Genomic DNA, 16,936 nt, shown 5'->3' on the forward strand with positions numbered 1-16,936 from the left:
AGTATTTTTTTTCCCCTTTCTGTAACTCAAATTTAATCGATACTATGTAAACTTTTATAGCAAGTGTAGTCTTAAACAGGTAGAAGTTAATGATACCTAAAATTTCTAACTAAGTTGACTCATTGTTAACCAACCAAGATCTTGGCTAGGAAAAGCATTTTTCCCCCTATGAAAGCAACTTTGTTAGGTGGTGCCCATTTTATAACGAGAAGACCTAAATTTGAAAGGAGTCCTGTATTTCTGATTAATCTCATCACATGTCCCTTTTGGAAACAGCCCAGACTAAGCTACACTGCTGCTGCTGCTTCCACAGAACCAAGTATACCTGACTCTAACTTAAGTACATCTGATTCTAATTTGGAAGAGGGAGCGAGCAACATAGGACCTATACCAGCTAACGAGAGAAAAATCTTACAAGCAGAAAAGCCCACAGACATTCTCAAAAGCCTGAGTTTTCTTGAAAGCCTCTTCTACCTGACAGCAAAATTCTTGGAAGAAACTAAGACGGAGAGAGAATAAGCATTGAGGGATCAAGACTGCACGGTTAATACCAGCTATTTTTATTTCAGTCTTAGTAACCAGCACCTATTGTCTGATATAGCAGAGGTAAGACAAATGGTATTGGATTACTACACCTCAGGCACTCTTTAAGGCTTCTGAGAACACAGGATTGTAAGAAGTGAAGATATAAAAAAAAAAAAAAAAAAAACCCCAGACAGCTCCCCCCATCAGATACCGAGAGACTGACCAGCAGAGTCACATGATTTGAATCATGGAATTTTTTTTAAAGCAAGATGAGGCCTTGAAGATAATTCAATCTAACTTGAACACCATAAAAAAGAAACTGATTTGCCAAATATCCCAACGCCACATAGTGCAAGCAACTTTGCTGCCCAGGTATGTTTGTAAGGATGAGAGCCTGACATGAGGCAGATTTCCAAACACCATCATTTGGTTCAAAAGTAAGTAACCTTCTGACATCAGGGTTGAGCTTCCAACTTTATTTCCAGACTTAGGAAGTCACCTTGCACCTCTCTCAAGGAGAAAAGCTGTACAATGTAGGATAAGCCTAGTGCATTAGCTAGAAGGGACCTCAGAATAGCACCCTCAAGCTTTCATTTTACAGATAAGAAAAACTTAAGATCCAGGGAGCTGAAGTTGCTTCCTCAACAAAACAAAGCTGTTTACAAGTAAAGTCAAAATTACAGGGGGAAAGCTACTGCTCTGCAAACAAATGGCTATTTTTCTCTGCCATTGGCATTCCAGAATGTCAGCTACTCAGGTTAAATCCTCCAAATGGTATTAAGGATCCTTCTCTGAACAAACTCAACTGCTCCAGAGAGAAGGCTTTTTTTTTTTTTTTCCCATTTATTTTTATTAGTTGGAGGCTAATTACTTTACAATATTGTAGTGGTTTTTGCCATACATTGACATGAATCAGCCATGGATTTACAGAAGTCTTGTAGATACCAATACTGAGAGAAGAAACCCAACAGATTGGAAGTTGACAGATTTCTCTTTGGTCAAGGCCTCCCTGTCTATTACAACCCATCCCCACCCACCTAACCAACAAACACCAGGCTTCAAAGATTTTTTGTGCCTTTCATCGAAACTGGGAGATTTTCTAACATTTAAGGAATGATTTGGGCATGAAATACTCCAGCCAAATAAACAAATACAAGAAAAGGATTCAGAGGAAACAGAATGGCAGCAATAAAAGAAAACATTAAAGAAATTATAATGGAATATCCTCAGACATAAAGCAAGATGTTATTTTTAAAAAGGAAAAATGAGCAAATAGGAGCCTACTGAATATTAAAAATATAGTAACAGAAATGTCTCACAGAAGGTTGAAACTGAATACAACCAAACCTTTAGGTTTAATTTCCAGTTTATAGGATTAAATAAGGGGATAGAGGAAAAAATAAGACTACTATGAAGAAGAAATCAGATAAAATCCAAAATGTAAGAAACTAAAATAGCTGTCCCAAACCCATCAACTGGACAATAGTAAGCACCAAAAAAAAAAAAAAAAAACCCAAAGTCATATATAAATCCATTTTCATACACATAAAAACGGAAATCTGGATAATGTAGGCTAGATATGAACAATAAAACTGTTAGAAAAACATAATGATTAACAAAAACAGAGGACTGTTACTGTAGGGAAGGGAATGCAATCAGGGAGCAAACATGTTCTATTACAAGCTAAAACAGTATGCTAGCATTTTTAAGTTGTACTGTACATGTCCTCTTGCATATATATTTCACAGTGAAAAATTTTTACAAAAGAGTTTAAAAAATGACAGTTGAGCAAACATCCCTACATATCTCCTAAAGGGTGTGAGAGCAGAATAAAGGCATACAGATTCATAAAATCTTTTATTATTCATTCACCATTTTCTAGGAGGCTACTGAAGGAAGCATCGCCCAGTGGGAATTCCATGTTGATCAAGTGGTTAGGATTCCATGCTCTCACTGCCAAAGATCCAGGTATGATGCCTAGCTGGCTAACTATAAAGTTCCACAAGCTGTGTGGCACAGCAAAAAGAAAAAAACACTGAAAGAATGAATGACAGCAGAGGGAAATGCCAGGACAAGAGTGACCAGACTATACAGGAGCAATAAAGCAGAGAACTTCAATAAGGATGACTGATGGAAAAAGAAAGAACTAACTGATTCCTTGATTCATTTTTACCATGTGAAAAACTTCTATCAAAAAGCATTTAACAGAAGTGTTTGAAGGTATAAGAAAACTCTGATTCTCAAATACAACTAAAAAAGGTCAGGGGGAGTAAATATCAGCTCTATAGGAAATGAAAAGTAGTTCAAGAAAGAAAATACAACTGCAATATACAATACTACCTGCCCCAGCAAGGAACAGTATTTAAATACTCATAATAAAGAATATATAGTAAATATATTTCACAAAAACTTTTACTTAACTACAGGAGAACAGTGAAGAGTAGACAGACCAGGGGGAGAGTTAGCAAAACTCCTCATCCATCATGTTAATGAGGCAATACATAGGTCTGCATAATACTTAGGGAAATGCCAGAAGAAACAACTAAAAGGAATTAAAAGTAGCTCCCTAATGGTGGCAAAAGCTGGAATGGATAAGGGACAAGAGGATGAAAAACAAAAGACTGCTTCCCTGTTTTTTTTTTTAAGTCATCAGCAGACGAATGGATAAGGAAGCTGTGGTACATATACACCATAATATTATTCAGCCATTAAAAAGAATTCATTTGAATCAGTTCTAATGAGATGGATGAAACTGGAGCCCATTATACAGAGTGAAGTAAGCCAGAAAGATAAAGACCAATACAGTATACTAATGCATATATATGGAATTTAAAAAGATGGTAACGATAACCCAATTTGACTTTTTAAATGACTTTCATGTAACACTTTGGTAAACGAAATGGGGAGCTTGTGCGGTAAGAAGCCATCTGTCATTGAAGAGACTGTATTTTCTCCTCTGTTTTAAGAACCATATATTCAATTGTACCAAATAACTTTCACTCAATTAACATACTCAATATTCAAAGCAACCCTATGCAAAATCATAAGCCAAAATCAGAAGAGGAAACAGACTCCATGGTGATATGTGACTTGATGAAGATCAAAAACTAGTAAGTAACAGACTGGCTCAGGAATTTAAGGATTATCAAATCCAAAGTCAGTTTCACTCTAACCATGCCATACTTCATAGGAAAGTAGACAAAACTATTTCTAAGGTCATTTCCAACATGAGGAATTTTAATAATGTGTTCTAGAGGTATAGGGACGAGGTGGACCCCATCATACAAGCTCCCCATTCAGTGCTTCTGCCTCTGTATATCCTAAGATTCAACAACAGTACACAGGGCTTTACCTTCTACTGGAAACTCACAGATATCCATACTTTCCTACTTGAGGAAAATACTTAAACTCACCTGCAATGCTTTGTTGGCTTCTTTTATGTCTTCGATTTTAAGTTTTGATCTAAAAAGATTATAAATTGGTTCAAATTTCAGTACACATTTTAAAATACAGAACATCTAGTAATTCCTTAGAAAGTACTGAATTTTCATAGGATATAAAACTGTATCTACTATATTATTCTAATAATCTTCTTTGGCTAGTGGGATTATATTTAACATTTTCCTATTACTTCTTAAATGACCTAAAGCAAAAATAGTTTTGAGATTTAAAATTTGCTTTTTTTAAAGAAAGAATGTTGGAATTTTCATGTGGTTATGACTATTAATGATAGCTATCATTTATTGTAGCTGTCAATAAATAGTTGAGGTACCAGACACTATGCTATAAACTTTGCATGTGTAATCTCATTTAATCTTCAGAAACACTTATAAAGATGAAGAGAGTGAGGTCTTATGAGGTTTAGTCACTTGTAGCAAGTCACAAGATGGTAACTGAGGAAGCCAGGACTTAAACCCTCATCTCTGAGACCCAAAAGCCGGTGAGTTAATCATTATGAATACTCTTTATGTAGCACATGCTACAGAGTGGTAAGTAAGAGTGGATATATTAAGGAAGATATAATACTTTTTTAACCTTTTAAAAATACGTGTTAGTTAACATGCAATATTTATCTGTGATCTCAATACCCAGACATGATCATCTCCACATGTCAATGAGTATGTGTATTTCAAATGGAAAAAATTATTTACGTAGTTCCCTATATGACTTAACAATATATCCTGAAAGGCTTAGAGCTACTGACTTGTTATTAAGTATCTGCCACATCATTATATTAAATGGTTACATAATATACCACAAAAAAGAATGTAAAGTATGCAATTTACATCATTACCTACTGATGAATTTTCAACATGTTTCAAATCTTTTTGCCATAAAATTATTCATTAAAATTGGAATGACCAAAACATTTGTATTATTTTTCTTAACAACTTAAAAATGAAATAACTGGATTAAAACATACATAAAATACTAAGTCTGAAGCAGAACATTAGGAACTTGCTTTGCCCTACAAGTGTTCTTTGTTCCAAAACTTAAAAACAGTGTTAGTCTTTTATCTAGCTCGTAACAACTCTTACAGTGGGAATAATAAATGTAAAATCACACAGTGTAAAAATACTAACAGAGTAATCAAATTTTTCTTAGCTGAACTCACATCTACAAAAAGCACCCAAGGGAAACTGATGCTGATGGGAATTTTGGCCACAATAGTATATATGGAAAAAGTGAATATGGAATAAAAATAGCTTACTTAATGGTGTTCACTACAGAAATACTTTCTATATGAAAACTTACAGGTGTTGATTTATTTCTGGTTAAAATGCCTTTATTCACAAATCGGACCCTAAAAAGCATGCTGCCCCTTCCACCCTGATACAAATTGCCGAACTATCCTAGAGAAAGAGAGTATCAGTTACAGTTCCAACAAACACAATGTAAAACAACACCTTCTCCTTGTCCTAGGCAGGGAACAGATGTCTGTATTATTCATTTTAATTAACTTCCATTTCGGAATATGTATTTAAGTTTCTGAAAATATTTGACCACAGCATAAAAAAGCATAGAGAAAGGTCAAAATAAAACATGAGAATGTAATACATGTGATACAATCAATTATGACACTATATGAAAACATCCCTAAATTATATAAGCCTCAGATAATCCTGAAATTCCTCTATGAAGGAAAAAAATCTGTAAGTTTCTTTATATGGAAAGAATAGCATCTACAGAATACGACATTGGAAGAGTCCTGGTAATTTATTCTTCACTAAAAGTTTTTCTTCTTGGAATTTAAGCCTCAGTGAGGATAAGGGAGAAGCTGGTTTTTTCCTCTTTCAGTTATTTTAAATTGTCAGTAATTATGACACAGATTAGTCTAGATTTTTCTTTTTCCAATATTTCATCCTAAAATTTCACATTCCATGTTTTCTCCAAATATTAATATTTCAGGTTTATTACTTTAATCTTCATACTAGACAGTTTATCTACAATTATAACTTATTCAGAATAATTAACTTTTTTTTTTTCCCCCACACCATGCTCATGTGGGATCTTAGTTCCCCAAGCAGGGATCAAACCCAATCCACCTGCAGCAGAAGTAAGAAGTCTTACCCACTGGGCTGCCAGGGAAGTCCTGAATAATCAACATTTAAAGCTTTTCAAAATCTATCAAAATTTCTCTTTGTAAGAATCCTTCAATAAGAAATCAATTAAGAATAAATATGTCATTATCAAAAGTACTTTTCAAATTAAAGTTAATCATTTATGTTTTAAGTTGCTGGTTTAGATGCAAGCACTGGGAAGTAACTTTCAGATCCACACTGTTCATCTCACAGACAAGAACACTGATCTTCTGCTTGAGACGAGGAAAGGTACTGTGCTGGGTGCTTTTGCATACTTATTCTGTTAATCAGAAAAAGAACCCTATAGGTATTTAATAACTCTCCAATTGACAAATGGAGAAAGGGATATTATAACTCTCCAATTTACAAATGGAGAAATGAGCTTAAAGAGCTTAAATAAATGGCCCTAAGTCACATGGCTGGTAAAACCTAAAAGGGATACTTACTCCTGTGAGTGACATTCAGTTCAGTTCAGTCAGTCATGTCCAACTCTTTGTGACCCCAGGGACTGTAGCACACCAGGCTTCCCTGTCCATCACCAACTCCTGGAGCTTACTCACTCATGTCTGTTGTGTTGGTGATGCCATCCAACCATCTCATCCTCTGTCGTCCCCTTCTCCTCCTGCCTTCAGTCTTTCCCAGCATCAGGGTCTTTTTGAATGAGTTAGTTCTTCGCATCAGGTGGCCAAAGTATTGAAGTTTCAGCTTCAGCATCAGTCCTGCCAATGAATATTCAAGACTGATTTCCTTTAGGATTGAATGGTTGTATCTCCTTGCAGTCCAAGGGACTCTCAAGAGTCTTCTCCAACACCACAGTTCAAAAGCATCACTTCTTCGGCGCTCAGCTGTCTTTATAGTCCTACTCTCACATCCATACATGACTACTGGAAAAACCATAGCTTTGACTAGATGGACTTTGTTGCCAAAGTAATGTCTCTGCTTTTTAGTATGCTGTCTAGGTTAGTCATAGCTTTTCTTCCAAGGAGCAAGTGTCTTTTAATTTCATGGCTTCAGTCACCATCTGCAGTGATTTTGGAGCCCCCCAAAAATAAAGTCTGTCACTGTTTCCATTGTTTCCCCATCTATTTGTCATGAAGTGATGGGACCAGATGCCATGATCTTAGTTTTCTGAATGTTGAGTTTTAAGCCAACTTTTTCACTCTTCTCTCCCACTTTCATCAAGGGGCTCTTTAGTTCTTTGCTTTCTGCCATAAGGGTGGTGTGATTTGCACATGTGACGTTATTGACATTTATCCCGGCAATCTTGATTCCAGCTTGTGCTTCATCCACCCCTGCATTTCACATGATGTACTCTGCATATAAGTTAAATAAGCAGGATGACAATATACAGCCTTGATGTACTCCTTTCCCTATTTGGAACCAGTCTGTTGTTCCGTGTCCAGTTCTAACTGTTGCTTCTTGACCTGCACACAGGTTTTTCAGGAGGTAGGTCAGGTGATCTGGTATTCCCATCTCTTGAAGAATTTTCCACAGTTTGCTGTGATCCACACAGTCAAAGGCTTTGACATAGTCAATAAAGCAGAAGTAGATGTTTTTCTGGAACTCTCTTGCTTTTTCAATGATCCAACGGATGTTGGCAATTTGATCTCTGGTTCCTCTGCCTTTTCTAAATACAGCTTGAACTTCTGGAAGTTCACGGTTCACGTACTGTTGAAGCCTGGCTTGGAGAATTTTGAGAATTACTTTACTAGCGTGTGAGATGAGTGCAACAATGCAGTAGTCTGAGCATTCTTTGGCACTGCCTTTCTTTGGGATTGGAATGAAAACTGACCTTTTCCAGTCCTGTGGCCACTGCTGAGTTTTCCAAATTTGCTGGCATGTTGAGTGCAGCACTTTCACAGCATCATCCTTTAGGATTTGAAATAGCTCAACTGGAATTCCATCACCTCCACTAGCTTTGTTTGTAGCGTTGCTTGCTAAGGCCCACTTGACTTCTCATTCCAGGATGTCTGGCTCTAGGTGAGTGATCACACCATCATGGTTATCTGGGTCATGAAGATCTTTTTCATATAGTTCTGTGTATTCTTGCCACCTCTTCTTAATATCTTCTGCTCTTCGAATTTTGAAATGGTTGGGTCCATACCATTTCTGTCCTTTATTGTGCCCATCTTTGCATGAAATGTTCCCTTGGTATCTCTAATTTTCTTGAAGAGATCTCTAGTCTTTCCCGTTCTATTGTTTTCCTCTATTTCTTTGTATTGATCACTGAGGATGGCTTTCTCATCTCTCCTTGCTATTCTTTGGAACTCTGCATTCAAATGCGTATATCTTTCCTTTTTCCCTTTGCCTTTCGCTTCTCTTATTTTCTCAGTTATTTGTAAGGCCCCTCAGACAACCATTTTGCCTTTTTGCATTTCTTTTTCTTGGGGATGGTCTTGATCACTGCTTCCTGTACAATGTCACGAACCTCCGTCCATAGTTCTTCAGGCACTTTGTCTATTAGATCTAATCCCTTGAATCTATTTGTCACTTCTACTGTATAATCGTAAGGGATTTGATTTAGGTCATACCTGAACGGTCTAGTGGTTTTCCCTACTTTTTTCAGTTTAAGTCTGAATTTGGCAATAAAGACTTAATGATCCGATCCACCGTCAGCTCCTGGTCTTGTTTTTGCTGACTGTATAGAACTTCTCCATCTTTGGCTGCAAAGAATATAATCAGTCTGATTTTGGTATTGACCATCTGGTGATGTCCACGTGTAGAGTCTTCTCTTGTGTTGTTGGAAGAGGGTGTTTGCTATGACCAGTGCTTTCTCTTGGCAAAACTCTATTAGCCTTTGCCCTGCTTCATTCCGTACTCCAAGGCCAAATTTGCCTGTTACTCCAGGTATCTCTTGACTTCCTACTTTTGCATGCCAGTCCCCTATGATGAAAAGGACATCTTTTATGGGTGTTAGTTCTAGAAGGTCTTGTAGGTCTCCACAGAACTGTTCAACTTCAGCTTCAACATTACTGGTTGGGACATAGACTTGGTTTACTGTGATAATGAATGGTTTGCCTTGGAAAGGAACAGAGATCATTCTATCGTTTTTGAGTTTGCACCCAAGTACTGCATTTCAGACTCTCTTGTTGACTGTGAGAGCTACTCCATTTCTTCCAAGGGGTTCTTGCCCACAGTAGTAGATATAATGGTCATTTGAGTTAAATTCACCCATTCCAATGAATGATAATTCAGTTCAGTTCAGTCGCTCAGTCATGTCTGACTTTGTGACCCCCTCCCATGAACCGCAGCACGCCAGGCCTCCTTGTCCATCACCAACTCCCGGAGTCCACCCAAACCCATGTCCATTGTGTCGGTGATGCCATCCAACCATCTCATCCTCTGTTGTCCCCTTCTCCTCCGGCCCTCAATCTTTCCCAGCATCAGGGTCTTTTCCAATGATTCAGCTCTTCGCATGAGGTGGCCAAAGTACTGGAGTTTCGGCTTCAACATCAGTCCTTCCAGTGAACACCCAGGACTGATCTCCTTTAGGATGGACTGGCTGGATCTCCTTGCAGTCCAAGGGACTCTCAAGAGATATAATGGTCATCTGAGTTAAATTCACCCATCCCAATGAATGACATTAATGAATGCTAATTTTAAAATTTAGTCATAACTTGAAAATGCAGATCCTGAATGGTAAGCTTAAAAACTATTTCTTAACTATTAACTTTCCCTTTCAACAAAATTAAATGTCTCATATTATTCTGCACGACCTGCGCCCTCCCAACCTCACTTCATTTTACTTTTTTCTTTTTTGGCTGCGTCACTTATAGGATCTTAGTTTCCTGACCAGGGATCGAACCCACAACTCTGATGTGGAAACGCAGAGTCTTAACCACTGGACAACTACGGAAGTTCCCTTTTGATGCTCTTTGAATTTTCTAACCATATAAAACATCAAAGGGATTTATTTAGGTGATAGAATTATGGGTCACTGTAGCTTTCTTTAATTTTCTGTATTATAAAAAAAAATGACACTTTTTATTTTCTAATGTAACAGTGATATATTCAATACTAAATCAAACCTTCCAGCATTTACCCGAGACATTTGACAATATGTTCAATCAGGGCACAAAGATGAAGCTAATCCCAAACACAGACAATGTGGAACAAGGAGGAAAATGTGAGAAAGACAGAAATCCATTTCTCCTCCTTGTCCTCATAGAAACCCAGTAACACTTCAATGTGATAGAACCAACCATACTGTATGAAGTTAAGCCCCAACTACAGATAGCATCAAATACATCCACTTTTCACAATGTTGGCTCCTTCTCAGAACAGTCTGAAAAAGATCTCTCCAACAATTCTGAAAATTTGACTTCTGAGAAAAATATGATTTGGAGAAATTAAACAACAGTCTTAGATTTCATCTACTGGAAAATGTTTGGACCTAAGAGCTATGTGCATTTTAGAACATAATTTTTAACACAATCTTTCCCCAGTGCACACCCTTATCTGTTAATCTTGAAGTTTTTGTTTGGCTTTGTTTCTAATAGTTGATATCTTTCTTTTTTATATTAAACTTTTATGCCTATTTGGTTTGGCACACCCATAACTTTATAAAAGTCAATGACTACTTAGTAAAAGGAAAAAAGAGAAATTACTCGCTAAGTTTGTTGCCAAGTTCTTGAAGAGCTTGCTCCTGTTCGTGATATATTTTTTTCAACTGCTGATTTTCATCCTGGAGGTTAAGGAACTCCTTCAAAATAACAAAAGACAGAAAATGCAATTTAAAAGAAACAAACTCCACATCGTACACATACCATTCAAGGATAGGAGTGTATCCTTCAGTTTTTATAAAAAATAACTGCTCTATTTACTATCAACTATTTTCTATTCATTTAATCCCCTTAATGATATTTTTAAAGAAGACCACCAAAATAAATAAATAAATAAATAAAGAAGACCACTATACTTTGTTTCCTCTGTATACATGTAAATTATAACTTGATTGTCTTTTCAAGTAACTTTCATCACGATAGGATTTTTAAAGTTTACCACTATTACTTACTTTTTTAAGAGTAATGATCTGTTGGGTCTCATTTCTGAGATGAGATACGGTGTCTTTCTCCTTTTGAAGATCTTCCTGCAAAGTCTGTCTCCATTCCTTCTCAATCTTCAGATCGGTTTCCAGTTGCACCCTTGAATGACAAATAATACAGAGACAAGCTCAGTGCTCTTTCTTTCATGACAGCTGTATGTATTCTTTAAGAGGATCTCACTGGTTGATTACTTTCACCTTTGTAATTAAATTCTTCAGATTTTCTTTCACAAATACCTTTTAGAAAACAAGCTCAGTAGCACAAGGTTTTCAGATCTCAAATCTCAGTTAATTTGTCAATCACAAAAACCTCTTGTTATCTGTCATTTACTAATTCTACATACATAAATACTGGATAAGCATGGAAAATGCCTGGGAAGGCACACCATACTATTAAGGCCTGGTTCTGTCTTAGAAATGGAACCATGTTCTGTGCCAAGAGAAAATTTTTCCAACAAACTAATGAAAAGTATTGCTCTGATTTAAGAATTACAGCAACCACTAAGTCAATTCAACATCAGTAACAGAGCAATCAATCCTGGTGTCAAGTGCTACTTGACAAGATTACAGTAACAAGATTACTGTTAGAAGCTGACCCATTACAGAACAGATCTAAGACCAAGGAGACACTGGAGGAAAATCCACACTGTCTGAAAAATGCCAGTTCACATCTGAAAGCACTACTTCATCAGTCAAACAACAGGTGCTAGCTGGAAAAATGAAAGTAATCAAAAACACATTTTAGGAAAGCCTCCCCAAATATTTCAATGATTATCTCATAAGCAGTTGTTAACAGGTAAGGTATACACTAATAATGCTATATTTCCTTGTACTTTACATTTTAATTATGTTATGTCATAATATTGAGAATATCACAGTATTACATTATTTTAATTTTTTGTGTTAAAATTACTTTTGTTTCCTCATATGGTTAGTATTTCCATCTATAGCCAAATTATTTTCAGGAAAGCAAATTTGAGATTTTATAATTCAAGTTGAAGAGACAAGATACTTCAAAATGGAATTTACAAATTGTTGATAAATACTATTTCACCACAGATTTAAAAGGGGTATGGAGGGACAGGTATATATTACTAACACTGAGTAAGCAAAGTACAGAGTGTGTTGAGTGGCCTCATCATCCAGAATCAGAAAAAACTGAGTGAGAAAGCAAAAGAAAAACTTTGATTTTAAGTTATTTTACATATACTGTCAAAACACATGCTGATCACCAAAGGCAGAAATCATAAGGAAAAAAAGGGAAACTATAACTATATAAAAAATATACAATGTCTAAAAAATAAATAATAAATCTACTGTAAAATGCCTAAATGAATAAAAAACACTATGAACAAAGTTTAAAAATAAACTATAAAAAAATAAAATAAAATAAAATAAACTATAACTTGGAAAACATTTTCACTGTATGTGAAAGACCCAGAATAAATACATAAAGAGTTCTTACAAGTAAATATTAAAAAACTGAACACCACAGAGGAAAAAAATAGAGGATATGAACTGATAATTTACAAAAGAAATACAAAAGGCTATCACTAGTAATCAAATATATCCAAATTTAAACATTAAAGCACTTTTTTTTTTCAGGCTAAATGATTCCTTGAGGTTAACTGAGATACGATGGTATAGACCTACAGTAATTGATATGATAAAATGTCCATGATGTATCAATAATAAATATAATAAACAAGATATTAAAGAGTATATAGCATGTCTCCTCTTTCTAAAAAGCAAAAATATCTATGCATACCAAAAAATGATGTTCATCTATAAAGAAGAAATGTATGTCCAGGGAATCCCCTAGAGGTCCAGTGGTCAACACTCCACTGCATGGGGTGTGGTGAGTTCAATTCCTGGTTGAGGAGTTAAGAAACCAAAAGTTTTTTCCATTTTAGGTGAAAAAAGGGAATGTGTTAAAAAAAAAAAAAAGGAATTTGTTTTTCTTGGATAAAGTCCCAATTGCCTATTTCTATAGAAACAGTTCCAAATTTTCTCAGCCATCAGGGATCCCTATGATCTCTAAATTGTCAACATGTTTATGCTCTACCAAAATGGCACCAAATGAGAAACAAAATTACTTTCACAGTTTCAGCAGGGACAAGTATTTCTCCCCAGCTCTACCAGCGTCCTATTGTGTAGGTTAGTCCTACTGGGAAGGGTCAGGTCCCTGGAGCATCCTTTGGGCAGTGATCAAATAGAGGCAGCACTGAAGAATAAATATCAGACTTGTCTTACCTACACTTCTGTCAAACTCTAGAAAAGCAATTCAGTAACACAGATTACTAAAGTTTCAAGATTATCTTTTCTTGACTGGCTAAGTGTCCCAGTCTTGCTTTTCACATTTTTCCATTTTGGCAGGGCACAAGGAATTAAACAAGAAAACCCTTGGCACCATTAATAAACTTGACGACTTAAATGTTCCTTTTGATTTCTGTGGCCAAGAAAGTCCTGAAAGTGCTTTTGTGAAACTTTAAAGATTAAGAGAAAATGTTGGTTTGCTAAGTGGTTTCTTTTTTTGTGGCGGGGGGCGGGGGGGGGGGGGGGCAGGTAGAAAAACGGGAGGGTTTTAGTTTCACAATGTACAAACGATGCATGGTTCCAACCAAGGTAATATTCCCTGGCCTAAAGCCTTATTCTATATACCAGCTTCTCAAAATGTTATTTTTATGGTAGATTTAAAAGAAACTTAATTTGGTTCTGGACAAGGTGGAATAAACACATTTCTACCTATCTGTCCAACTAAGTACAATTAAAAACCCCAGACATTATATATAAACAAATATAAGAATATTCTGAAAGGGGGAAGAGAAGAAGGCAGGCCAGCTAGGAACCCCAGGATTCAAGTAATAATACTGGTGAGGAGTGCCCTGAGACTTCTTGTTGCTTCCTTAAAAGCTCATACTGGGTGCTGAAAAATCCCACACGCACAAACAGCAGTGGGCACAGATGAAAAAAGTCCCAAGGAAAGAAAGCCTACTCTCTCCTGCCAAAGAGCCAGGAATAAGCAGCCTAGCATGATAGAAACTTTATTTCAACAATAAACACCCTACTCCAAAAAACACCAGAGGAAGAAACCATGCTCACCCCAACCACTGTCAGCAAAAGCCAAGTGGGGAGCATAATTGCTATCCTCACCTGGCAATAATGAGGTATGCCTTCCAATCCACCTGTGGTAGTATCAGAGAAAGCCAATTTGGGAGCCTGAACTTTTACCACCACCCAGCAGTAATGAGCTATCCCTCCCCAACCACCTCTGTGATGTTGGTGGAAGTCACATGGAGAGCCTGGACTTCTATATGCATCAGTAACAAGGCATTTCTTACCCTCCACACAATGTCAGCAAAGGCCAAGTGGAGAACCCAGATTTCTACTCTTGCTTAGTGTCACTGAGGTACCTTTTTCACTCTCCTCCAGGATGGTGTCAAGAGAGACCAAAAGGACAGCCTGGATTTCCATTTCCACTTCATGGTAACAAGGTACCACTTTCTCACTCCACAGTGTCAATGAATGGAAAGCACAGATTTCAATCCCTGCCCACTAGTTAGGCACCCTTCTCCATTCCATCCAGGAACAGTCCTGGGCTTCTACCCCTGCTTGGTATGAAGGGTCAGTGGTCAGTGTCTACATTCCCCTGCTGGTGTGGTTTCAGTGAACGATGCTAAAACAAAATTTAAGGAAGATGCAGTCTTACAACATAGCTCCCAAAATGTGCAGAATGCAACTGAAAAACACTTGTTAGACCAAAACCCAGGAAAAATCTCAACTTGGATAAGAAAAAAAAAACTCAACAGATGACAACATGTCAGATAATTCCAGATGCTGGAATTAACTGACAAGAATTTTAAAGCAACCATCATAAAAATGTTCCCATAACCAATTAAAAACATGCTTAAGGAACCCTCCTACCCTGTTGGAGGAAATCTAAATTGGTGACGCCAATACGGAGAGCAGTATGGAGATTCCTTAAAAAAAATAAAAACAGGGTTAGAAAAAAACCCCACCTGATCCTGCAATTCCACTCATAGGCATGTATCTGGAGAAAATTATAATTCAAAAAGATACACGCACCCCAATGTTCACTGCAGCATTATTTACAATAGCCAAGACATGAAAGAAACCTAAATGTCCATCAACAGAGGAATAGATAAAAGAAAATGTAGTATATTTCTACAATGGAATATTACTCAGCCATAAAAAAGAATGAAATAATGCCAGTTGCAGCAATATGAATGGACCTAGAGATTATCACACTAAGTGAGGTAAGCCAGACAAAGACAAAATATCATATGATATCAGTTACATGTGGAATCTTGGGGGAAAAAAAATTACATACAAAACAGAAATAGACCCACAGACACGGAGAACAAGCTTATGATTACCAAAGGGGAAAGGTGGCCAGGGGGTGGTAAATTAAAATTTGGGGATTAATATACACACCACTATATATAAAACAGATAACCAACAAGGTCTCACTGTATGTCAATATATGACAAAACCCACTACAATATTGTAAAGTAATTAGCCTCCAACTAATAAAAATAAATGAAAAAAAAAAAAAAGAAATACATTTTTAAATTGTAGGAATTACAATGAAAAAAAAATTTAAAAATTAAAAAAAAATAAAATAAAAGTTTATATTTTATCTCCTCTGGGAAAAAGTGAATATGCTTGAAACAAATTAATGAATAAGGAGTTTTGGGAGGAAAGAAGGAAATTTTGGAAGAAAGAATCAAATGGAAATCTCAGAACTGAAAAATACAATAATCTCAATGAATGGGATTCATTCATACATACATACATGCCATGAATCTCAGTGAATGACAGGAAAAGAAGATGAGGAAAGAATTAACTTCCAAACAGAACAACAGGGGCTTCCCTGGTAGCTCAGTGGTAAAGAATTTGCCTGCCAATGCAGCAGACAGGTGCTTGATCCCCGATCTGGGGAGATCCCACAAGTAACTAAGCCTTGTACGCCACCAACTACTGAGCCTGTGCTCCAGAGCCCGGGAGCTGCAACTACGGAGACCACACACCACAACTACTGAAGCCCACACACCCCAGAGCCTGTGCTCTGCAACAAGGGAACCACCGCAATGGTTCCCAAGCACCGCAGCTAGAGAAAAGCCGGCACAGCAAAGACCCAGCAGAGCCAAAAATAAATAAATAAATAAAGTTATTAAAAAAAAAAAAACCTGAACAGAACAACAGACACTACCCAATCTGAACAAGAGAAAGAAAACAGACTTTAAAAAAAAAAAAAGAATCTTGTCAGGGTCCTGTAGGACCATTAACAAAAAATCTAACATTTATGAGAGTCCCAGAAAGGAGAGGAAAAAGCAAATGGAACTGAAAAAAAAAAATCTGAAGAAATAATGGCTGAAATTTTTCCAAATCTGACAAACATAAGCCTAATTGAAGAAGCTGACCAAAGCTGAAATAGCATAAGTCCAAAGAAAGAATCTTCAATTAGAAGAACAATGATTCAGTCTACTTTTCATCAGAAATTATGAGGACCAAAAGAAAGCAGTATAACACTTTCAAGTCCTGAAAGAAAATAACTGTCAACTCAGAATTCTAAAGATATTCTGAAACTACCCTTCAGAAATAAAGTTGACATCAAGACCTCAGATGAAAGAAAACTAAGAAGTTTGCTGCCAACAGACCTACCCTAGAAAAATGGCTAAATGAACTTCTTCAGACACAAAGAAGGAAAACTTGGAGCATCATGAAGAAAGAAAGAACAATAGGAAGTTTTCTAAATTATGTT

The 16,936-nt window shown here is 36.5% G+C and overlaps 1 protein-coding gene across 4 annotated transcripts in view; it reads right to left on the reverse strand.

Annotated features, from left to right (window-relative positions):
- RUFY2 (RUN and FYVE domain containing 2) overlaps positions 1 to 16,936 on the reverse strand; it is a 42,992-nt gene that overhangs the window by 2,886 nt on the left and 23,170 nt on the right. For all 4 annotated transcript variants that reach the window (XM_043924809.1, XM_043924805.1, XM_043924806.1 and 1 more), the window contains exons 14-16: positions 11,122 to 11,251; positions 10,715 to 10,809; positions 3,939 to 3,987 (exon numbers count right to left, since the gene is read on the reverse strand). In XM_043924809.1, coding sequence (XP_043780744.1) covers positions 3,939 to 3,987; positions 10,715 to 10,809; positions 11,122 to 11,251 — 274 coding nt within the window. The remainder of the gene's footprint in view (positions 1 to 3,938; positions 3,988 to 10,714; positions 10,810 to 11,121; positions 11,252 to 16,936) is intronic.

The sequence above is a fragment of the Cervus elaphus genome, chromosome 15 (assembly GCF_910594005.1).
Source record: "Cervus elaphus chromosome 15, mCerEla1.1, whole genome shotgun sequence".
Lineage (NCBI taxonomy): Eukaryota > Metazoa > Chordata > Mammalia > Artiodactyla > Cervidae > Cervus > Cervus elaphus.